At 43.4% G+C, this 25,476-nt stretch overlaps 1 protein-coding gene across 1 annotated transcript in view; it reads right to left on the reverse strand.

Moving 5' to 3' along the window:
• COL22A1 (collagen type XXII alpha 1 chain) overlaps window positions 1-25,476 on the reverse strand; it is a 188,294-nt gene that overhangs the window by 126,183 nt on the left and 36,635 nt on the right. Inside the window, exon 4 of the mRNA XM_082235454.1 lies at window positions 2,029-2,103. Coding sequence (XP_082091580.1) covers window positions 2,029-2,103 — 75 coding nt within the window. The remainder of the gene's footprint in view (window positions 1-2,028; window positions 2,104-25,476) is intronic.

Consider the following 25,476-nt stretch of genomic DNA (forward strand, 5'->3'; position numbering starts at 1 on the left):
AGACAGAGATCCTGCCCACCTCTACGTGTGCAGAATTGAACTTTGGACCTTCTCATGCAAAGTAGTTGCTCCATCACTGAGTTATGGTCCTTATGGTCCTTTTGAACATTTCTTGGCAGAAAATAGCCCCTGAACACCTTATGCATGCAGATGAGTAAAAGGGCACAAGACCATTCCTCTGACCCTGATCTGGATTATAGATGTCTTCTTCATTATCCACACATGGGCATGGGTGTGTGAAGCAAGAAAGCCTGCATGTTTATGTGCCCATTGACCCTGGAACTCTGAGAGATGGGGAGTTCCATGTTCTAAGGACGTCTGCGTGCATCATGTTCCACCCTCCCCTCCCCCACTGACTTCCCTCAGCTCCAATCTCTGGTTTATCTACAAATACTATTCTCTGCATGTTACAAGACTGTATAGATCCTTAATTTGTCTGACTGGTTATTGTCAATAAAAAGTTTGTGAGTGTTTATTCAAAGCCTGCCAAGGAGTCCAATTCACTTTGTTGTTTCTTTATGTACTTTGTAAAAGGTTCCCATTCATCTTTAACATCACAGTTATCCTTGCCTTGTCACATAGTTTATGTGTCAATTTTGCTAATTCTGCGTAGTCCGTCAGTTTCTCTTGCCATAGCTCTTTAGTCGGGATTTCCTCATTCTTCCATCCTTGTGCTATTAAGACTCTTGCCACCATTGTCATGTACATAAAGATATTTTTCAGCTTCCTTGGCAGGTCTTTTCCTACAATCCCTAACACATCATGTTCCTTGTCTTTGATGTACCCTTGCTAATTATTTGATAGTAAGGGTCAAGGCAATGGGAGCCACATAGTATTAGGTGTGGGGCCAAATGCACAGCCCTACAGCTCCCCCCCCTCACTTGACATCCTTTTGAATTAGTAAGTTTGTATTTTTTTGGTTTTGTGGCCTTTAAATATATTCCCCCCTGTACAGCAGAGATAGGGAACCTATGGCCTTCCATATGTTGTTGAACTCAAACTCCCATCAGCCTCTTGGCCAATTGCCAAGGATGATGGGAAATATAGTCTGGAGACACACATGTTCCCCATAACTGATGCATAACTATGTGCATTCAATCATCTGACAACTAAGGATTCATACATCTGACGAACTGCATGGGGAGAGGGGTTTTTAAATATTAGTTCCAGCAATGGTTATGTTCTGGAATAGGAAGCCCACACCTGAAATTTGCATTCGAAAAAAGGACCTAGGGGTTTCAAGTGGATATATCTATATCTATATCTATAGCTATAGATATATCACAATGGTCCCCACTCTAGACTGAGAGGCAATCGGATAAAGCTCCAAAATAGGGTCCCATATTAGTAATTTGGGTTGGGAGACCCTGTCCTCAAGGACAGAACCAGGCAGTCATGGCCAAGTGTAAAAAGGTAAAAAAGTAAAGGACCCCTGGATGGTCCAGTCAAAGATGACTATGGGGTTGTGGCGCTCATCTCACTTTCAGGCTGAGGGCGTTGGCGTTTATCCACAGAAAGCTTTCTGAGTCATGTGGCCAGCATGACTAAACCACTTCTGGTGCAACGTAACACCATGACGATAACCAGAGCGCACAGAAATGCCGTTTACCTTCCCACCACAGCGGTACCTATTTATCTACTTGCACTGGTGTGCTTTCAAACTGCTAGGTTGGCAGGAGCTGGGACAGAGCAATGGGAGCTCACTATGTCACAGGGATTCAAACTGCTGACCTTCCAATCGGCAAGCCCAAGAGGTTTAGACCACAGCACCACCTGTGCCCCAAGTGTAATGTGGCCCAGAAGTCTCTATTTTCTGTGTGCTTGTTATTCACAGACTTACTTCTTCCACTGTGTTATATCTCCTGTTGAAACCCTTTTAGCTTCTCTTGAAATTCTTCAAATGTTCCACCTGAGGATCTGGACTCCCTTAACTGGATCTGTAGTGTATTTGGTTACTTCTCAATGGCCAAATGAAGATGGAAACTGAGATTCCCAACCCCAAGCATATTGCAGATAGCACCCCATTACCTGGAATATCGTCAGTTTCTCCATTGGTGTGCTTGAACCTGTCTCCTTCTACGTGGACACTGGGACACAGCACATCTGAGAAGAAAAAGGGGAACAAAAGATTTACATTAAAAATAAAGTAATTATTCAGGCCTCTAAATAGAAACTTTGATCCATCTAGTCAAGCATCCTATTATCACAGTGGCCAATCAGATGCCTTTGGGAAGCTCACAAGGCCAGGAGTCCAAAAAGTGCTCTCCGCTGATTGTGATTCCCAGCAATCCAAATTCATAAACCTGTTGCCTCTAATATTAGCAGCAGATTAGTGGTAATCATGTAAAGGGACCCATTCTGGAGACAAAGGTTCATTCTGGAGGTTTTCAGAGCATACCATTTGCGGGAGCTGAATTACTGCACCATAACACTCATTCTCCTTCTTGCAGTCAGAATTTTAAACTTTGCAACAAAGGGATATTAAAATATAAATTGCTATAAAAACAAGACAACCCAAGAATAAATAAAAACATATCAATCTCCATAATCACAAATCTTCAGAACTTAAAATTGAAAAATTCTCCCAAATCATTTTAAAAATGAAATCTCATTGGGGTGGAATCTAGAAACATAAAAACTGCTTTGAAAATGAACTTTTTAAAGAAGCGTTTTAAAAAATACATTGAATTTTCCATAAGGCTCACCATCGCCATCTAGTGTCACATTGTATATCGCACTTAAAACATTTTATTTGCAGCTGTATAGCTGAGTCCTGGCAGTTAGAACTGTACTGGGTTCCCAAAAGCAATCTATACCATTGTCCATAACATTGCCACTGCTAGCATACTATATATGTTACCCTACACGTAGCAAGCTTGTTTGTATTGGCCAGGAACCATCTACATTTGAAATAAGTGTACCTCTGCTATGGATGTCAGAGAATTTAGGTGCATTCTGCCTGGTTGCTAATTGCTAGAGAACGTGCAACAGAGACTCTGATCTGATTTTAATGCTGTTATATTCTTTCAACAGCTGCAACTTTTTTATGTTTTGCAATTGTGTCTCCAGATTTCTCTTTCTGCTTCCTCCCAGCTAAGCACGTATGAAAACATTAAGCTGTTTTTCCCTAGAGCAAAGGCTAATTTCTGAATAACGGTGAAAATGGACCAAGCAGAGTTATTTAATGAACAATGGAAAATCAGTGAAAATCACGGAGACGAAGAAGCAGGAAGCTGACAGGCAGTGCTACCTCCTGAACAGGTTGCAAAGAAGAAGGAAGGAAGGAAGGAAAGTGGACCACAGTGATCGGTGTGGCATTCCCCGTTTCCCTAAAAAAATCAGCCTCCACAGTGGAAGTTGAGAACCAACAACACCATCTATTTCCAGGGATCCCAATTTATTTCCTGAGGCTTTAACAAGTAGCCATGAAAGGAACAGGTTAGATGATTCTATGAATTGACTGTCCCTGTCTTGCCATTGTGTCACCATCATTTCCCCATAATCCCTGTGCTCTCTTTGTCAATAGGGTTCATCTTTCTTTCTCTCATTTTTCTCTGTCTTTGCAAAGAGCCTTTGCTCAACACAAAAGTTATCCAAATAACTTTAAATAAATAAATAAATAACCCTGGCACCAAGACAGATTTGCTGGCTACAGGTATCTCCTAGATCAGGAAAGCCATTATTAAATGGGCCAGCCGGATGCTTTGGAAGCTGCTGCTGATAAATCACTTCTATTATCCCAACAGCTGTAGGCATTTTGTTAGCATATGGGAAACATCAACCAATTGCACCAAGTTACCGTGGGTGGATGAATCCAGCTCAAGGCTGCACAGCAGGCTGCTCTTAACCGCATTTCCGCAAATGTGAGGGGCGAAATGGCACTTTTGCCACATTGTCAAGAAATGTCCAGAACACAGAGCTGTATTTATTAGAACGTCTGCTTAGTGGGATCTGACATTCACCTGCTTTTCCCTATGAGGTGAAGGTTATCACTTGATTATTATTATTATTAGAAGATTGGCCAATTACACATTGAGAGAAAAGAGGAAATTCATCCCCCCCAAAATGATGACAAAATTTGCAAGGAATATGCTGATTTATATGTATAGATGAAAATTTAGAAATAATGAATATGATAGAAATATAATGCATCTCATTATGGTTGGGGGGGGGCAACTGTGACCAGGTGGCATGCACTGGATCAATCTGCTGTCCAGGTGCTATTGATAGGCAAACTCAAGGGCCCTCTTCTCCACTCTTCTGGTACTTTCAACAGAACATAGACTGGATTGGCCTTCAAACACCTTAGGGTGGGGAGACTCCAGCTCTCATCAACCCTAACTGGTATGGCTAATGGTCCAGGGCAGGGGTGCCAACTTGAATAAAACATTGTGGGGGCCCAGATAAGCCCTACCCCACATAATAATCATATGATGCAGCGCGCACACACAATTTGATTAGGAGTGCCCATCAACTTTGAGGGCGGGTCTCTGGCCCCCTCAAATATTTTATTGTGGGGGTCGAAGCCCCCGCAGCCCCTAGGAATTGGCTCCTATGGTCAGATATGATGATGGGACTTACAGTGCAACAACAAGGGCTCCCCACTCCTGAAATAGAGGACGCCATCATATAGAGGACACCGTCAAATAGATCTTCAAATTCGAGGAGAATTCAGGAATACCCTGAATGTGGATTGCCCTTTACAGAGTAAAGACAGGAAGGAAGGAAGGCCACTACCCTCAGGAACTTATGATCAAAAAGTTGACACAGAGAAGGCAATAATAATAATAATTTTTTATTTGTATCCCGCCCTCCCTGGCCATAGCTGGGCTCAGAGCAGCTGACATCATATAAATAATACAATAGGCATAAAACAAGCAATCAATCGATTAAAATGCATCCCAAAATTAATTCAAATAAATTAAAGTTAAAGTTAAAACCGGACAAATGACAACCCTCAGGTTAACATTGAAAGCGGTTAATACTCGCCAGGACCAACTATTTCCACTGATATTTATAAGGACCTGTGAGTGGGCTGGGAAACCTCCTTCGTGCTTATTCTTATGCAAAGAGAATCATAGAATCCTCGAATCATAGAGTTGGAAGAGACCACAAGGGCCATCGAGTCCAACCCCCTGCCAAGCAGGAAACACCATCAGAGCACTCCTGACATATGGTTGTCAAGCCTCTGCTTAAAGACCTCCAAAGTAGGAGACTCCACCACACTCCTTGGCAGCAAATTCCACTGTCAAACAGCTCTTACTGTCAGGAAGTTCTTCCTAATGTTTAGGTGGAATCTTCTTTCTTGTAGTTTGGATCCATTGCTCCGTGTCCGCTTCTCTGGAGCAGCAGAAAACAACCTTTCTCCCTCCTCTAAAATGAGTCAGACTGAAAATGAGTCAGAAAATGAGTCAGACTGAACCCTGACCAAAGGCCTGGTGGAATAGCTCTATCTTGCAGGCCCTGAGGAAGGATGTCAAATCTTGCAGGGCCCTGGTCTCTTGCGAGAGAGCATTCCACCAGGCCAGGGCCACGGTTGAAAAGGATGGGGACTGCTGAGCCAAGGCGAGCATTAAAGGAAATGTGGCTGTACACTGTGAAAGAGTTCCAAATGGGTTTCCAGCCCAGCATGATGTATTGTGCCTGCGGCATGGAGCGAGGGTGGAGTAGGAGAGCGAGTGTCATGGTGTGACAGAAAATGGGTTCAGAATAAGTGTACAGCTTACACAAAGTTTACCAAGGGACAAGCTTTTAGTCAATGGGCAACTCAACTGCTGAGCACTACATTCAGATACATCAGCCACTCAGTTCATCAGCTAAATAGGAGGGCTGGTGTTAAGACAATTTCTCCACAAGCTGCCTTGGAAGACCACATATATTTGGCTCTTCTTTTCCAGGAAATATTTCCATTCCAGATAGTCACTATCAGAACACCTCTTCCCTCCCAATCCAGTTCCCTTTTGAGTCATGTCTTTTTTTTTTAGACAGTATGCCTCTGGGCGGTCCTCCTTTTTTGTGATCTGTAAGCAGCTCTGAGAGCCTTTTTTTGGCTGAAGAGCAGAGTTAGAAAAAAAAGAAGATGATGTTTTAAACAAACAAATAAATGGCCTGCACCCCCTCAGTGTGTATGGAAAATGCTTGGGGATGGAAGGCAAGCTCAGGCCATCACAACCCTGATACTGCCATCCTGAGTATCTGGTAGCCATGCCTGTCCCCGAGTTGAGTTCTGCCTTGAAGCATGAGTACAGTGGTATCTTGGCTTAAGAACAGCTTAGTTTATGAACAACTTGGATTAAGAATGCTGCAAACCCAGAAATAGGTGTTTTGGTTGTGAACTTTGCCTTGGAAGCAGAACATGTTTCACTTCCTGTTGAGTGTGTTCCGTTTGTAAATTGAGTCCCCCGCTGCTATGGGAAAGCATGCCTTGGTTTAAGAATGCTTTGGTTTAAGAACGGACTTCCAGAACAGATTAAGTTTGTAAACCAAGGTACCACTGTAGTAGTGATGTCTTGCACATGACCTGGATAGCTCAGTCGGTTAGAGCATGGTGCTGATAACAAGGTTGCAGGTTCAATCTCTGTATGCAACAGCTGCATATTCCTGCACTGCAGGGAGTTGGATGATGATTCACAGGTGCCTGAAATGAAGTCATAGAATCATGCAATCAGAGTTGGAAAGGACCCCGAGGGTCATCTAATCCTGAAATGCAGTTATCGCAGCTAAAGCATCTATGACAGATAGCCATCTAACCTCTCCAAGGAAGGAGAGTCCTTTATCAGTCTTTATCAATATGCATTAGCAGTCAGGAAGCGGGTATGGTGGAAGAAGACGAGAAAGACCTGCCTCTATAGGGTGGCAGGTCACTTCTTCACTTATTTCCAAGTGCCTTTCGGATGTCTAGATGAGGTCACCCTCAGAATTTCCATGTATTTTATAGGACTGTTTACAGCCCTGTCCACTGACCTCCTTTGGCTGCAAGGCAATCCTTAAGAATGGGATCAATCACCAAAGCAGACAACATGCTTGCCTGATGACTCACCCGGGCAGGAAGAAGGCACAGCAACAGGCGGCGACATATCAATTGCAAATAGCAAGAAAGCATCATAAAACACCCCAAATGGAACACCAGCTGAGCACAGGCTTTCCACACACAAACACACTTATTTCCAGCATAGTTTTTCCTTCCAGTCTTTTCCTCATTGAAAAAGAGTTTTCTTAGATGGTACACAACACCAGTGCAGTTAGGGAAAATGTACAAAACTAGTTCAAATATATGTTGGAAGTGTAAGGAAAAGGAAGGGACATTTTATCATATGTGGTGGGATTGTTATGTAATTAAAAAAAAGGGAAATGATATATAATGAATTGAAGAAAATGCTCCATTTAACATTTGTTTAAAAAACCCGAGGCATTTTTGTTGGGGATTGTAAGGAAAGACCTGCCAAAAAAGCTGAAAAACATATTCATGTATACGACAACAGCCACGAGAGTTCTGGTAGTACAAGGATGGAAGACTGAAGAAAACCCAACTAAGGAATCATGGCAAGAAAAATTGACGGACTATGCAAAACTGACATATAAGCTACGGGACAAGGATAACTGTGACTTTAAGGATGAATGGGAACCCTTTATAAAGTATTTGAAGACGCAACAAAGCGAACTGGACTCCTTGGCAGGTTTTGAATAAACATTCACAAACCTTTTATTGATAATAATCAGCTAAATGGTTTGGGGATCTATACAACTTTGTAACATGCAGAAAACAGCAGTCTCAGATAAACCAAAGACTGGAACTGAGGGAAGTCGGGGGGTGGGGTGGGTGGGGTTTGTGTGGGAGGGTGGGGGGAGGGAGGAAAAATGGGGGGGAACAAGGATGATATGTTTTTGGATAATATGTCTTGTTTTAATTTTGAATATTTTTTTTTTTCCTAGAGGTGCACTGAGCAATTAGTGTTCCCATGTACCATACGAAGCTAGGCTTTTACCCCACTGAGGATTAAGTTTCAGCCCTACGAGTCCAGTGGGTATTTGACGGAAGGTGGAATGCTTGCTTCATTTACACAACCTTCCCCGCAAGCTCGGTGCTGTCAGAGGAGGAATGGTGGAGACTGCCTCCCCAGCCTGACCCTTCTATCCCTGCCCTTACCACATGTAAGCGTTCAAGAATAGCTCTTTCTGCAGATGCCATCATTCTGCATTACAAGCATGGACTATATGACAACTCCGGTTTCCTGTGGCACATTTTAATGGGTGTGCAGATGTGTCATCCAGTCACATGCCTATAAACAGTCCCCCTGAGACTTGGGGTGGATAAACCTAGTTCACTTTCTATTTTGCCAATGTTAAACTGAGTCTTCGGCATTTCTGCATCAGTTTGTTGTTTTTTGTTTAAGTCCTTACATTTTGCCTAGCCTGCATATATATATATTTGCAAGTAATTTCCTCTGTTGTTGTTGTTTATACCCCACCCATCTGGCTGGGTTTCCCCAGCCACTCTGGGCAGCTCCCAACAGATTAAAAACAAATAAAATATCAAACATTAAAAACCTCCCTAAACAGGGATGCCTTCAGATGTCTTCTAAAATAATCTGTAATCTTCGATACCTCCCTCTCCATGGAGGCGCAGATTGCAGCTATAACAAAGGCGGCATTTTTTCATCTCCGCCAAGCTAAGCAGTTGGCTCCTTACCTCTCTCGCCCTGACCTAGCCACTGTGATCCACGCGACGGTCACCTCCAGACTGGATTATTGTAACTCGCTCTACGTGGGGCTGCCCTTGAGACTGACCCAGAAACTCCAGCGGGTGCAGAATGCCACAGCGAGACTCCTTACGGGGTCTTCGCTGCGGGGTCACATTCATCCGGTGCTTTACCAGCTGCACTGGCTCCCGGTGGAGTACAGGATCAGGTTTAAGGTGCTGGTTTTAACCTTCAAAGCCCTATATGGCCTAGGACCCTCGTATCTACAGGACCGCCTCTCCTGGTATGCCCCACAGAGGAACTTACGGTCCTCAAATAAAAACATCTTGAAGGTCCCAGGCCACAGAGAGGTTAGGCTGGCCTCAACTAGAGCCAGGGCTTTTTCGGCTGCGGCTCCAACCTGGTGGAACGCTCTGTCACAAGAGACAAGGGCCCTGCAGGACTTGACATCTTTCCGCAGGGCCTGCAAGACAGAGCTGTTCCACCAGGCCTTTGGTTGGGGCACAGCCTGACTCCCTCCTTTGGCAATCTTTACAATACTTTAGTTTATGGTTGCCATCAATTTTGATTTTAATTAATTCTTATGATGTTTTTATAATGTTGCACTATTTTAGTGTTGTTAGCCGCCCTGAGCCCGGCTTCGGCTGGGGAGGGCAGGATATAAATAAAATTTATTATTATTATTATTATTATTATTATTATTATTATTATTATTATTATTAAAATTCAGTTAGTTTTATTTCCTTGACACCTGATGGGAGGGCGTTGCACAGGGTGGGCGCCACCACTGAAAAGGCCCTCTGCCTGGTTCCCTGTAACCTCACATCTCACAGTGAGGGAGCTGCCAGAATGCCCTTGGTGTTGGATCTCAGTGTCATGTTGGTAGGTTCATTTCACTAATATATATACTTCCACTAATATATATACTTTCCCCTAATCTACTCATCTTTGGACATGGTTTCTGGTTAGAGAATCACACCATAAAATTTGGAGAACTGTGAGTTTCAAAGAATAGATATGTTTCAGTTTGTACAGTGGTACATCAGGTTAAGAACTTAATTCGTTCAGGAGGTCTGTTCTTAACCTGAAACTGTTCTTAACCTGAGGTATCACTTTGGTTAATGGGGGCTCCTGCTGCCGCTGCGCCGCCAGAGCACGATTTCTGTTCTCATCCTGAAGCAAAGTACTTAATCTGAGGTACTATTTCTGGGTTAGCGGAGTCTGTAACCTGAAGCATCTGTAACCTGAAGCATCTGTACCCTGAAGCGTCTGTAACCTGAGGTACCACTGTATATTTCGGGGTGGAATGTTCAGACCAGAAAGGATCAAATTGAACAGGAAGCCAAAGCAGACCCGTTCCCCATTTGCACCTGAGACATGGGGGACAAAAATTCAGACTCTCAAACATTCCACCTCAACGTGAGACAGTTTCCTTCCCTCCAACGCAAACTCAAGTAGCCAGCGCCAAGAGAAACAAGCCTCCTCCCTCACTAACAAGCGCTGATCTAAGTTCCTTGTCCCTACCAGCTGGCCATCGAAGGAGCGGGAACTGGAATTGATCTGAGGAAATGAAGGGTGACGAGAAACAGGAGGCCAGACACCGATAGAGGCAGAGGTGAGGTCATTGCTATGGAGACGTATGGGCCTCTGAGGCAGCACGCATTGAAGCTTACAAGATTCAACTCAAGGTCTTGTGGCCTTTAATTAACTGGAAGGATTGACAGCGAGCTCAGTTGGTTATTAGGTGAGACCAATCAATACTGGGGAATTTTGTGCTTTGGGTTGTCTGGTATTCCCCAAAGATCAGGGGCAGGAATAATGAGCCCATTGTTTCCTTCCAGATCCCAGCTTTGGTCATGCATCTGGGGTGCAAGGGGTGGTATTTGGGGGGAGAGGTCGTTGATCAGTGGTAGACTACATCCACATTCTTCAGCATCTCAGTTTAAAGAAAAATCTCAGACATCATGTACTAGGAACTACTTCTCCCTGGAACCCTGAAGAGCAACTACGAGTCAGAGTACACAGTATTGATCTAGGCAGCCCATTGTTCTGACACAGGATTAGGCAGCTACATCCAATGAACTAGCCATTTCAACCCTGTGCTCTGACAGGTCACTGGATATCTCTTAGCAGATATCTGAACTTACTGAATTCATACAATCCATTTCTATAGAGAACGTGACAACACAAAGTGACAGTTTCCTTTTTGTTTCTCACTGGTGACTTCTTCTAATAAAAATGCTCTTGTTGCTGATCAGAAGGTCAGCGGTTTGAATCCCTGCAACAGGGTGAGCTCCCGTTGCCCGGTCCCTGCTCCTGCCAACCTAGCAGTTTGAAAGCACGTCAAAGTGCAAGTAGATAAATAGGTACTGCTATGGCGGGAAGGTAAACGGTGTTTCTGTGCGCTGCTCTGGTTCTCCAGAAACGGCTTAGTCCTGCTGGCCACATGACCCGGAAACTGTACGCCGGCTCCCTCGGCCAGTAAAGTGAGGTGAGCGCCACAACCCCAGAGTTGGCCACGACTGGACCTAATGGTCAGGGGGTCCCTTTACCTTTATTCTCTTCTACATAATGCTATGATTCTCCTCCAAAGCAAGGCACTCTCTCTCTCTCTCTCTCTCTCTCTCTCACACACACACACACACACACACACACACAGAGCAAGGGGGCCCTGTCATTGCCGGATTTACATATAAGATAACAAGCTATAGCTTATGGCCCCACTCTCTTGGGGCCCCCAAAAAAATTTAAAGGGAAAAAAATCTGGATGTACATTTCCAAAATATAAGATAAAAAAGAAATAAAATAAAACCTACATACAGCAACAGTGTTTTGTGTTGTGTTGTGTACTATTATGTAAGTAATGGGCATCGCCTGCTAGTCTGCTCCCTAAAATATCACATATAAAGGGCCCCATTACCTTCAGTAGTTTAGGGCCTCATCAAACCTAAATCATGCCCTGGGGCCCTTTTTGACAACATTACAGATCCTCCAAGTGTCCCTATTTTCCAGGGACATCCCTGATTTAGAGAAGCCATCCCAGTTTCTGTTTTGATCCTGGAATGTCCCACTTTTCCTTAGGGTGTCCCTATTTTCATTTGAAAAATGTTGGGGGTATGGAATTATTTGACCCCCAAGCTGTTTGAAGGCAATCCTGTATAGGGAAGTTGTTTTTTAATGTTTCATATTTCATTATGTTTTTATATATGTTGGAAGCTGACCAGGGTGGCTGGGACAACCCAGTAAAATGTGTGGAGTATAAATAGTAAAATTATCCTTGTGGAATGGGACATCCCTATTTTCTGCGGAGAAATGTTGGAAGGTTATGACATTAGTATAAGTATGGTCATACGTTGGTTCTCAAATGGAATCTGTTCCGGAAGTCAGTCCGACTTCAGAAAACGTTTGAAAACCAAGGTGCGGCTACCAATTGGCTACAGGAGCTTCATGCACTCAATCAGAAGCCGTGGAAGCCGCGTAGGACGTTTGGCTTCCAAAAAGCGTTTGCAAACCGGAACACTCACTTCTGGGTTTGTGGTGTTCAGGAGCCAAAACATTCAGGTCACAAGGCATTCCAGAACCAAGGTACGACTGTATAAAAGATGCATTAGGGCAATACCTGGTCAAGCAAGATGCCACAAAATAGTATGCAAGCTTTGAATTTCCCAGAATTCTTCATTACAGTGGTACCTCGGGTTACATACGCTTCAGGTTACATACGCTTCAGGTTAAAGACTCCACAAACCCAGAAATAGTACCTCGGGTTAAGAACTTTGCTTCAGGATGAGAACAGATATCATGCTCCGGCGGCACGGCAGCAGTGGGAGGCCCCATTAGCTGAAGTGGTGCTTCAGGTTAAGAACAGTTTCAGGTTAAGAACAGACCTCCGGAACGAATTAAATACTTAACCCGAGGTATCACTGTAGTCTACAAGCTAAAAACACACTACAGGAGTAACATCCAGCCTAATGAAGATTTCTCAGGACTTGAAAGCTTGTTTGCTATTTTGTGACATTATGGTTGAATTACCTTTGGCTCCTTGACAAAATGTTTAAGAGGGAATTGGCACTGCCATTGTCCGATTCCTCCACTTTCTTCCCCATACTGCAGCCCCCTGGAAGCTCTCAGTCCAATACCTTGAAAACAGCTGTGCATTGATATTTTACACCTATACAGGTTGTTGTCACCATGATGGGGTTCTTAGATACAGTACATTTTATTATTCTTATTGTGTATTTAGGGTGGTATTCAACTACCTTGTCCCATCAGCACAAGGATTTCTATTTGTTCAACAGGACTTCTCATTCCCCCTCATACCCTCCCCAAATTTGTTCTGGAGAGTTGAGGGAACCCCTAGAACAGATTTGGAGAATAAGCAGAGAATGGTTCATTGCACAAGTGTGAATCCTTGTGCTGTGTTGGATACAACCTTCACCTTTCATGCAATTTTGTATATGCATTATTAGAACATATAGGGTAAAAATGCAGCACCCACAGTCAGAAGGAACTATGAACCTGATTTGCCCAGTTTAAGTGGTGACTCTGTGCTAATACTGATAAAGTGTGTTCTCCCTCATGGAGAGCACGGGTTGCAGTTGGGGATGACAAGACACCTCACTGTTGCTGGGCAAAAGAATTTGGCCATCTTTAAGCAGGGGCGGGCTGTTACTGGGGAGATTTATATGTTGCCATTTATTGATTGACAGCCCTATTTGTTAAATGCAATGCACACAGTGACAAACTTCCTCTTTTCACTGCGTGCTTCGGCAGTGGCGTAGCGTGGGGAGTGCAGGGGGGCCCGGCCGCACCGGGCGCAACATCTGGGGGTTAGGGTTAGGGGGCGCAAATCCATGAGTTAGGGGGCGCAAATCCACGGGCTAGGGGGCGCAAATTACTTGCCTTGCCCCGGGTGCTGACAACCCACGCTATGCCACTGTGCTTCGGATCACCCGCCCTCCCTTCCCTAATTTTAGGCTGTTTGCTTGACCTTGCTATCCCTGTCATGGGGTCGTCTGCTTTGGGGCAGGGGCCCGGTAGGAATTTTGTCCATTTGGCTGATTAGTGTGTGCCATTTGATTTTGCCTACTGTGTAGCAAATCGTCACAACTTGTAAGGTTGCGGTTAGGCATTGGTCTGGGAATTGGTTGGTGGAGGGGTATGGATTTGGCTGTGCCTGCCCCTCCAAAATACTGCTGCTGCTGCAAGGGTTTTCCATTAAAGGAACCCAGGGGCTCCCCATGCTTTTGTCTGAAACCCCCTGGCAAGAGGCTAAGGCCACGCAAGAGCCCCTGGGAGCATTCTGGGGAGAGGTGAGGCATGGTTCCCAGTCCCATCTCTCTCCCCAGGTGACTTACCCTTTCTGACTTCGTGGGGGGTGCAAATGTCAGAGCTGTCCCCGTGCGGGGTCAGTTAGTGCTACCAATGCCTAAGCAACCACTCACATTGCTGTAATTTGAATAAAGTTGTGCCCAAAATTATGCCAAAAACCTTAAACAAAAATTAAGTGTCAATAGTGTTTTTCTTTGGGGGGTGTCTTGGGGACCTCGACGCGCAAAACCTCTTGTTCCAAGATCTTAAGTGTGCTGTCGTCAGGCAGCAATGTTCCTGTTCTTACAAACATTGTTGCATGCCTTGCATGGCACCAAGAGTGTAAACTATACACCTGATTATTTACTGCAGAAAAAACATCACTTGCACTCACAAAAGCAGGAAGAAAAGAAAAGCAACTTTCAGTAACTTTTAGCTGAATAGCTAAGGTCACGTTAACAGAAATCAAAAGAAGGAGGAAGATGGTATGAAACCACTCATGCTCACCTAAAACCAGCTAGTGTTTTATCACCGCTTCGTCTGCTGTAAATTATAGGGAACAGACAAACAATTACAGTGACTGAGTACCTTCCTATAAAATCTAAGCCTGTAAGTTTCACAGCTCAGCCACTTGTGCCTGTACGGAACGAGTGCCAATCGGGCAGCACATCAATCAGTGCCAGCTGGAGCTCCAGTCTAAGTGCTATTTCCAGAGGCAAAATTAAAGGCAAGGCAGGCCAGCATCTGCTATTGTCATTTGGCTTCTGCCTTCGGCGCAGAATGCAGGCAAAAACTGAGCAGCAAAACAAAAAGGCCCAGAATGTTGCAGTGGTTCAGCAGAAGACCAGATCAGTAGAATGCTCCACTGGTTATGAGCATCTAAAGGCCTTTTCTGGTCCCTCCAGTCAAACTTGGCAGCTGAAATCAAATGGGTTTTGCAGGCTTGAGTCAAATCAATATGACATTTCTTCGCTTCCCAAAATTCTCTTACTGCATTATTGTTTCTTCTGCTTATGCTCTAATTATATTTTTGTCAATAAGGTCAATATTGTGAGGATATCATAAGAAGATCAAGTGTAGGGAGTGCTGCCCCAAGAAACAGCAGGCATTCCTACAAATAAGCAAATCCACTACCCCACCACATCAGAGCCCCCATAAAAAAGGTCATTCAGTTGCCCTTAATCAACATGGATCCATCTGTCATGGATGCTTTAGCTGAATTTCCTGCTAGATGAGCCTTGGGGGTCTACAATTCTGCAATTCTATGATTCTAAGAACACATCATCTCTCTCTTCGTATCTTCCAAACCACATAATTGTTTTTCCACACAAAACTTGCCCCCCTCCCATAATATAGAGGCCATTTCCCCCCTCAAAACTCTGATTCATACCCTTCAACATTCCTCTGAAGAAAATAGGGACATCCTATTCCATAATAATAATAGTAATTTTACTATGTGGCCCTTGAAAGCCCTATTCTCTATAAATTTGTATAATCCTATTCTAAAGCCATCAAAATTGTGAAAGAATGCCAACTCTCATCAGTCAGTCTCAGCCGTCAGTGTCAGTCATCATGATCAATGGTCAGAAACGATGGTTATGGGGCACTGCATTGTCTACCCCTAAATTATTACTGTTCAGCTGATGAATAGAGAAGGTGAAGAATATTATTCCACAGTGTGAAATGGATGATCCCATAGAGGAATCAGTTATGTGAAAAACTAGGGTGTTAGCAGTACACAAAGGTCCCTATTTTCATCTGTAAAAGTCTGAATATTTTTCCTCCTCCTGTTGCAGTATGAAATGTTTTTTATCTCTAAACCCATAATCTTTGCTAAAACAAACAAACAAAACCCAGTGCCCTTCTCCTGCATTAACTAGGACTTTCTTTTCAGATTTGCTTTGTTTTTTGTTTCCTTTCAACAGTAAGTAAGCCTTCATCTGTCAAAAAAACCAAAACCTCCTTCGGGAACTGGACTGCAATGAATGTCAGACATGTGTAGCTGTCAGGTTTTACCAGAATAAACCAAAGGAGATTACAAGAGAAATATAAGAAGCTTGGGGTAATGGATACTTTGCTAATGGGCATTTGTTCCCCCCGCCCCGCTGCCCTCGCTACTGCAAACACACACACTTCACAGGAATTCATAATGCATCAGCTCAAAAAGCAAACTTGCAGTAACAATCAGAGCTATAATTTTAGTGGAAACCATAGAAGGGGAGGAGAATCTGCAGTTCTCCTGAAGTTTCTGGAATATGATTCCCACCATCCTGACCATTGGCTGCACTGGTTTGGGCTAGGGATGGGGAAAACTATCAATTTCAGTTTCACGGAGCTTGTCCATTGTCTAGTCTTTAGTTCAGTTCCTTTTCATTATTTTTTAAAGAGCTAACAGAAAACCAGCACTTCCTCCAACATAATGTATTTCTGTATGTTATATGCTCATTTTGTACACATCATTTGGTTGAAGAACCACTTGACAAAAGTGCAATTTTAACAAGATAACTGTGTTTCAGTTCCTATGCATTAGAATGTGAACAAAAAATAGCTTCTCTTCTCTAGCTGAGGCTGATGGGAACTGGATTGCAGCAACAACTAGAGGACCACAAATTCTCCATTGGTGAATTACAGTATCATACCCACTCAAAACGACCTTATTTCCAGAATAGAGACACTTCCCTCACTTCTAGCCAGTGATATTTTAAACATCTATTCTAATGTTAGCAAATTCCTTACTAGATGGAATGTGCAGCCCCAAACCCTGGGAGGGGATGGGACCTTGCAGTTTTCCCAACAGATGGTGCTGGATACGTATAGGATCCGACTATTGGTAAGGAGCTTATCTGATCAGGAGAAGTGAAACAAATGAAAGGCTGAAAAAAAAATGCCCATGTGAACATGGTCAAATTCAGTCTACAGTGATCAATTTGTTGTGGAAGTCTAGCTAACATAGATAGACAGGATAGCTGTTAAAGAACTCACATGAGAAACCTTACATTAATAGAACCCAAGGACAGCAGTGCTGGATCAGGCCAGAGGTCTACTTGGACTAGCATTGTGTTCTCACAAGGGACAGCCAGATGTCTATGGGAGAAGTCTTACAGCAGAACTTACAGAGAACACACACTGATCCACCCTAAAAATAAGCAAATTTGGGTTGAGTTCTCGCCTTCTGAAAAAGGTAATTAAGCTCATCCTGGGTCTTGATGTCACCACACTATATGTGTGTGTGTGGCACATTAATTGGCTGTAACTCGCCAGGGTGGAGACTTGACTTGGTAAAATGATGTGAGGACATAGGATAACTTATATTACAAATCAGAGAGGGGTAGGACTCAATGCAAGGATGGTGCTAATAGCAGTTCCATAACGCTTCTGACACATCCCTAATGAGTTAAGCTGCTTTGGAGTTAGGCTGTTATTGGAACTCTTGGCTTCGCTCAAAATTCCTCAGATGTTTTGCTTAAGGAAGAATGTCTAAAATTTGGTAGCAGCTATAGACTTAAAACATACTTCTAATGGGGGAGGCGTTGTCCACCCACTCAAGAACTGTCTCCTTCCTGTTTAGTTCCAAACTCCAGATTCAGAAACCCACTTTTCAAAAGTAAGATTCCTTTAATGCTTCTGTCAATAAGAAATGAAGGGCTGCTGCGTTAACTTTGTTAGGCTGGAAATTAGAGCCACAAAGGTTTTTCAAACAAGACTGCTTATTCTCAACAAGGAAACTGTCATTTATGAGCAGCATAATATTGAACGTTAACTTTGATTTTCCTTAGCAACCAATGTGCCTTGCAGAAATCTGTTCTGCAGAACAAAAGAAAGAACAAAACTTTTGCCATCTTTGAGAAAAAACAGGAGGTGGTTTGAGTCCCACATGTCTACTGTCTACTTCTATTAAATATTAAAAGTCTATTACACATGACAAGTTTAGGGAAGCTTTTAATGTTTAATAGGTTATTGTATTTTAATATTCTGTTGGAAGTCACCCAGAGTGGCTGGGGAATTATTATTATTATTATTATTATTATTATTATTATTATTATTATTATTTCAATAGCACCATTATCCATCCACTATGGAAGCCCAAAGTATTCCTTCCTTCCTTCCTTCCTTCCTTCCTTCCTTCCTTCCTTCCTTCTCCTGCCCTTTCGTCTCCTAGAATCATAGAATTGTGAAGCTTAAAGGGACCCACAGATCATCTAGTCCAACCCCTGCAATGAAAGAATAAGGTGGTGTACATCAGTAGTGGGGAACCTTCAACCCAAGGGTCTAATCAGGCCCATTTGGCCCATCAGGCCATTTTAGGCAAGCCACTCCCACCAGCAGAATGACTAACATTATATATGACATCAGATGTAGGGGCAGGTAAAGGCACAGCTCATGCTGGGTCTTCAGGCACTGCCAATCAACTGGTGTAAGGTGACTGACCGGTGGGCAGCCCCACCCACCTGCCAAAGTTGGCCTATGATGGTAGGGAGGTAAGGTTCCACCTCCCCACTATGATGTATGTGGTTAACTTCTTTTCATTGTATCCTCACAACCACCATGCAAAGTAAGGGAAGTAAGAAGGAATGGAAGAATTGTTGCTTCTGAATTATGGTGCTGGAGGAGACTCTTGAGAGTCCCATGGACAGCAAGAAGATCAAACCTACCCATTCTTAAGGAAATCAGCCCTGAGTGCTCACTGGAAGGACAGATCCTGAAGCTGAGACTCCAATACTTTGGCCACCTCATGAGAAGAGAAGACTCCCTGGAAAATACCCTGATGTTGGGAAAGATGGAGGGCACAAGGAGAAGGGGACGACAGAGGACGAGATGGTTGGACAGTGTTCTCGAAGCTACCAGCATGAGTTTGACTACATTGTGGGAGGCAGTGGAAGACAGAAGTGCCTGGCATGCTCTGGTCCATGGGTTCATGAAGAGTCAGACATGACTAAACGACAACAACAACAACAACAAGAAGGAATGACTGGTCTAATATCATCTAGTGAGCATCAGGACAGAGGGCAGATTTGTATCTCCATCCCACTAGTCCTTGTTTGATGCTCCATCCATTACACCACAGCTACAGCGATATAAATACCCACCCTTTTGCCCATGATGAATAAGGCTGCCATTTAGAGAGCAATGTTGGTAATCTTATGGAAATTATATTCACTTTCCCTTGGCCCAGGCTGCCCACATTTCCCCTGATGATGGCAAAATTTAGCAGCACAGCTGACAGCTCCGTTATTGGGAAATAACCAAACAAGTGGGACCAGGAAGTGCCAAGCAAGTTTCCAGATGTCCTGACACTTTTCATACACACATAGTTGTCCTTGAGGGAAAAATACTGGCCAAGGAAATTAGGAATATCATATTCCAGTTCAGTCCCATTGCTTCTCCTTCCTCCACACTAAACAAACTTGTTCAATAGCTATACAGCTGTGGATCATAGGGAAGTGTATTATATTGTCAAATAATAAAGCAACGCCTCTCTCTGAGTTTGGCAGGCTTCTGTTAGCATGTCTTTCATTCTCATTTGGTTGTGTGGTGTGACCCTGCTTCTGACTGCACTATACATTTAATGCAATATCACAGATACTCCAAAGTGTTCCTATTTTCCAGGGGCAGTCCCAGATTTACAGAAGCAGTCCCGGTTTCTGCTATGATCCCAGAATGTCCCACTTTTTCTTAGGACATCCCTATGTTCATCAGAGAAATGTTGGAGGGTATGGAGTTATACAACCTGAAACAAGGAGATCAGTAACTATATGACCTTTAGAAAGCATCTTAAGGCAGCCCTGCATAGGGAAGTTTTTTTCAGTGTTTATGTTTTTATATATGTTGGAAGCCACCCACAGTGGCTGGGCAACCCAGTCAGATGGGAGGGGTATAAATATTATTATTCTTATTAGTAGTAGTAGTACAGTGGTACCTCAGGTTACATACGCTTCAGGTTACAGACTCTGCTAACCCAGAAATAGTGCTTCAGGTTAATAACTTTGCTTCAGGATGAGAACAGAAATTGTGCTCCAGTTGCGCAGCAGCCCCATTAGCTAAAGTGGTGCTTCAGGTTAAGAACAGTTTCAGGTTAAGAACGGACCTCCGGAACGAATTAAGTACTTAATCCGAGGTACCACTGTAGTATCGAATAGGGCATTCCTATTTTCATCGGAGAAATGTTGGCGGGTATGGTATTATGCCACATTAAACAGTCATGATTTAATGTGAAGAGTGACTCGTGGGGTGCCACAGGGTTCTGTCTTGGGCCCGGTCTTATTCAACATCTTTATCAATGACTTGGATGATGGACTCAAGGGCATCCTGATCAAATTTGCAGATGACACCAAACTGGGAGGGGTGGCTAACACCCCAGAGGACAGGATCACACTTCAAAACGACCTTGATAGATTAGAGAACTGGGCAAAAACAAACAAGATGAATTTTAACAGGGAGAAATGTAGAGTATTTCACTTCGGCAAAAAAAATATATGAGAGGCACAAATTCAAGATGGGTGACACCTGGCTTGAGAGCAGTACATGTGAAAAGGATCTAGGAGTCTTGGTTGACCACAAACTTGACATGAGCCAGCAGTGTGACGCGGCAGCTAAAAAAGCCAATGCAATTCTGGGCTGCATCAATAGGAGTATAGCATCTAGATCAAGAGAAGTAATAGTGCCACTTATTCTGCTCTGGTCAGACCTCACATGGAGTACTGTGTCCAGTTCTGGGCACCACAGTTCAAGAAGGACACTGACAAACTGGAACGTGTCCAGAGGAGGGCATCCAAAATGGTCAAAGGCCTGGAAACGATGCCTTATGAGGAACGGCTAAGAGAGCTCAGCATGTTTAGCCTGGAGAAGAGGAGGTTAAGGGGTGATAAGATAGCCATGTTCAAATATATAAAAGGATGTCACATAGAGGAGGGAGAAAGGTTGTTTTCTGCTGCTCCAGAGAAGCGGACACGGAGCAATGGAACCAAACTACAAGAAAGAAGATTCCACCTAAACATTAAGAAGAACTTCCTGACAGTAAGAGCTGTTCGACAGTGGAATTTGCTGCCAAGGAGTGTGGTGGAGTCTCCTACTTTGGAGGTCTTTAAGCAGAGACTTGACAACCATATGTCAGGAATGCTCTGATGGTGTTTCCTGCTTGGCAGGGGGTTGGACTCGATGGCCCTTGTGGTCTCTTCCAACTCTATGATTCTATGATTGACCCCAGAGAATCCTGGGATCTGTAGTTTGTAAAGGTTGCTGAGAGCTGTGAAAAGACCCCTATTCCCCACACAGGAACTACCATTCAAAAAATGTCTTAATGGCCAAGACTGATAACCATAACCAAGAAGTTTCACATTCAAATCTGGCCCCTGCAATCAACTAAATAAAACTCTGGCTTTACTTTCTGATATCCTGAATTTAGCTGAATTTTCAGAGAAGAACAAAAAACCAAAAAAGTATGTCATATTTTTTTAAAACAAAAACAACAACATAATATTATTCAACCACACATTAAGCAGTTTAATTGTCAGATGGTCACAGAACACACTGCAGTAAATCAGCACCACACACAGCAGAGCTGTTTCTGTCCAATATGGGCCCTGAACACAGCTGTCCCTAGTAAGTATAGAGTCCCAAGTTTGCTTCTGCTTCTGCACAGCTTGACCTCGTCTGGCTTGGCAACGAAACCTTGGAGTCGGTGAAGCTCTGTCAGATCCCTAAATGAAACAAAGACAAATCGCCTTTCTGAAGCCCAGTAGCACGCCAACCCCGGAGGGATGTATGAGCAGGTCAGACTTCTGCAGCTGCCAGTTCCTGGAGGTCATGGCCGGATTGAACACCCTGTGTTGTTCGCCCAGCAAGAATCTTGACAGGTCAATGGTGTGAGGAGAAGTTGACGATGATGTGTCCACAGAGGGGGGAAGTGTACATTCAAGGGAAGGCCCTCAGAGGAGGATTCTGGAGCCAGCCTGCCCAGCACATTAACACTTCGCCTCCATGCTGGAAGGAAGGAGGCCTACTCACAAGTCCAGCGCTCTTTGCAACCAGCTGAGGAAAGCCTGTCGCCACTAACTGACTCCTCTGAAAGCCCAAGTCCTATGCCACATGCTCAATAGAATCAAGGGACAAAGCTGTTATCTGGGCTGTGTCAAGAAACTCCCCGAGCTCCTTCATCTCACTTGCAAAATTCCAGAACTCTGCATCCTGAAGTGTAGCTGATCCTGACATTTTGAATTCTATTCCAGAAAATGTATCTGGAAAAGGCAGCTCCTCAAAATCAAAGAGTAGAGCCTGGCAGAAGCAAATTCAATGAGTATCTCAAGTGATGTGGTTGCTGCTGCCCCCTTTGTGGTCCCAAAAAACATACATCAAAAAATTTGATCAGCATAGCTGGGCTTCCTTGCACAATTACATCCTAGATAGAGATTGTTGAGTTTCCCAATGCCCTCTGTGAATTAACTTTGAAACTGGGGTTTTTACCAGAGGTAGGCTACAAGACGTTGTTTTTGTTGTTGTTTGTGGGACAATTTGAGGTTTGGGGAAATTTTCATCTATTTCAGGAGCCTTTTTCTTCCGATACCCAGCTTTATTTTCTTTCTATGGGAATGGGGGAAATGTTGTGAGAACAAAATCAGAGAGTGAAGATTGAAGGCACTCATCCCAGATGGATCCACACCAATGTAGTCATCACTTTACAATATTGCACAGGGTCCATTCTAGGAGGATTTCTTAACAGACAGAAACTCTTGCAATACAGGCAGAAGTGTTTCCCCCACAAGTGACAACAGCCAAGATTAAGTAAAAGAAAAGAAAAGGAAAAATTGGATAAAATTAAGGGGGATGATTTGCTGAAATAAATTTGGGAACTGGAATGCAGAAAGGGGAGGTAAGGGGAAGTCAGTGAAGTAAGGTTTAAGAAAAAAGGAATCAAAATTATACATGTTTGTTTGTTTGTTTTTGTGTGTGAATGTTTGTATTATGTATTGTCTGTGTTTTTATAATTTGTGAAAACCTAATAAATATTTATATATATATAAAAAAACAAGTGACAACAGCCACCACTGGATTGACCAGATGAGATCAATAATAGGTCCAGTGGTCAAGAAGGCAGTTTCTGCAAGTTCTGTAGAGGGAAGTGAGGGACAGATAATGCTCATCAACTGCTCATCAACCTGGAAAGGTAGTCTCTCTAGGAGAATGAAAACTCATACCCTAAACCTCTGCTGCCTTGCAGGATATCTTCAGGAGAAGATGTGGCTAAGGAGTCAACTCTTCACAAATCCAGAATGGAGTCCTTAAGACAGTTGGATGGTGCCTTGCATGCTTCCTTCTGGCAACTCCTGTAGCCGAGTTGATGCCAAACACATTGCTCTGCTTTTCTTTCTTTCTTTTTAAAATAGTTTTTATTGAGTTTTCTTTTCTCATAACAAATACCCAATACCATTAAAAAACATTCATTTTCCAGTTTCCCCCCTCCCTGCTGACTTCCCTCAACTTCCATTTCTGGTTTACTACATCAAATGATAAATTCTGCTGTTTGTATATAATATTATGTTATTATATTATTATACTTCTTGTTCTGCTCTGTTTTTCTTTGGACCACATCAGCAAGACTGAGAGGAGGATCTTGTCGTCTGGGAGCCCAGAACTTCCATTCACACAACCCAGGCTTGTGCCCTGGGGAGGTCACTTCAGTGTTGCAAACGCAGCAGTTTCACTTCACCCCCCAGAAGCACAATCCATTATCTCTTGAGACAGATGAATGCCAGCAACCCTGTGCAGAACCTGTTGGAATCTTTTGAAAGATTCCATCAATGTTGTCTCTGAAAATTTTTACACATCACTTGGGAAGACTGGCGAACTAATGCCAGTGTACTGGAAGAAGCAAGGATCACAAGCGTCGAAGCAATGATTCTTCAACACCAACTTTGTTGGACTGGCCATGTTTTGCGGATGCTTGATTATCATCTTCCAAAGCAACTACTCTATTCCGAACTTAAAAATGGAAAGCGTAATACTGGTGGTCAACAAAAAAAACCTCTCTCAAGGCAAATCTAAAAGAAATGTAGTATAAACACCGACAACTGGGAAACACTGGCTTGTGAGCACTCCAATTGGAGAACAGCCTTTACCAAAGGTGTCATGGGTTGGAAGACATTTGAACTCAGGATGGAAAGGAGAAGCATGCTAAGAGGAAGGCACATTTGGCAAACCCTCACTGTAATCAACTCCCACCTGGAAACCTATGTCCCCACTGTGGAAGGACATATGGATCCAGAATTGGCCTCCACTGTCACTTATGGGCTCACTGTTAAAACTGTGTTCATGGAAGACAATCTTACTCAGTGATGAGTGATTGCCAAAGAAGAAGAAGAACCTGTGACTGTTGGTAAGGATCAAAGAGAAGATGTCTCTCCCAAAATGCATTTGGAAATGTATTCCCCTCCCCCAAATATACATTTTGGACCCTTTGTTAAGATGAGAACAGTGCAAAATCAAAATGAATATTCCAATCTGTACATTCATTTGAGAAGTGCAGTTCTGGTTAGTTCATATCAAAAGCTGGAAAAAATGGAGCTCAAGCATCCCTGGTTACACCTGAATCTTCATACATGTCAAGAGGATGTTCCAAGCTGTGCTCCTTCTCACATCTATATCTGCAGTACAAACTTTTCCTGCCCTGGAAATGCAGGGACTGGGGAAAGTTAATTTCCTGGTCCTCAGGATCTGGATTCTAAAGTTCAGAATTTAGGTTCTGGGATCTGGAACAGGCTAGTGCAGGATAGCAGGAGCCTACTTTTCTACTATCCCAACACCACATTTAAAGAAATAATCCTGAATACCGCATGTAAAGGCCACGAGAGTTTCAGACACTTGCCATGCTTCACCGTACTTTGTCAAAGTTAAGAACTATTTAGCAAGAGGGTTGCTTTGAAGTCACCCGTTGGCCCCGAAGGATGAAAAAGACAAAGTGGGCATAGCGAGAACTGTCCAATAAAAGACACCACCTTCTTTATTGTGCCTCTCTCCAGACAAGGTTGCCAGGATTAAACCTAATGGGCTCCTGCCTGCGTGGGATGATTATGGCCTCAGGTTGTAAATCACAGCCAGGCAACAAGCTGAACTCTGTCACATTTGCCAGATGCCAACATTTGTCTAGGTAGAAACTCTCTTTTCCTCTCCTCCTCCTCCTCCTCCTCCTCCTCCTCCTCCTCCTCCTCTTCTTCTTCCTTGGTCTCTGCTCAAAAATCCCATGAAAGGTCAATTGTTGTTCTCTCTTTGTTAAGGCTACATAGACAGATGGTTTTTAAGGAAGGGTGTTTTATCCCTACCCACATAAAAAAGCAAATGCCACCAGAAGGATTTGAGTAAATATTTTGAAGGAAATAAATACCCCTGGAAAGCACTTAAGAAAATGTGGATATTTAGCCCTGACCTGGCTGGAACAGTGGCTGGCTGCAGCAAAATGAAGGGCAAATAACAAATTTAA

This window comes from Podarcis vaucheri, assembly GCF_965113315.1.
Source record: "Podarcis vaucheri genome assembly, chromosome: 8".
In the NCBI taxonomy this organism is placed as follows: domain Eukaryota; kingdom Metazoa; phylum Chordata; class Lepidosauria; order Squamata; family Lacertidae; genus Podarcis; species Podarcis vaucheri.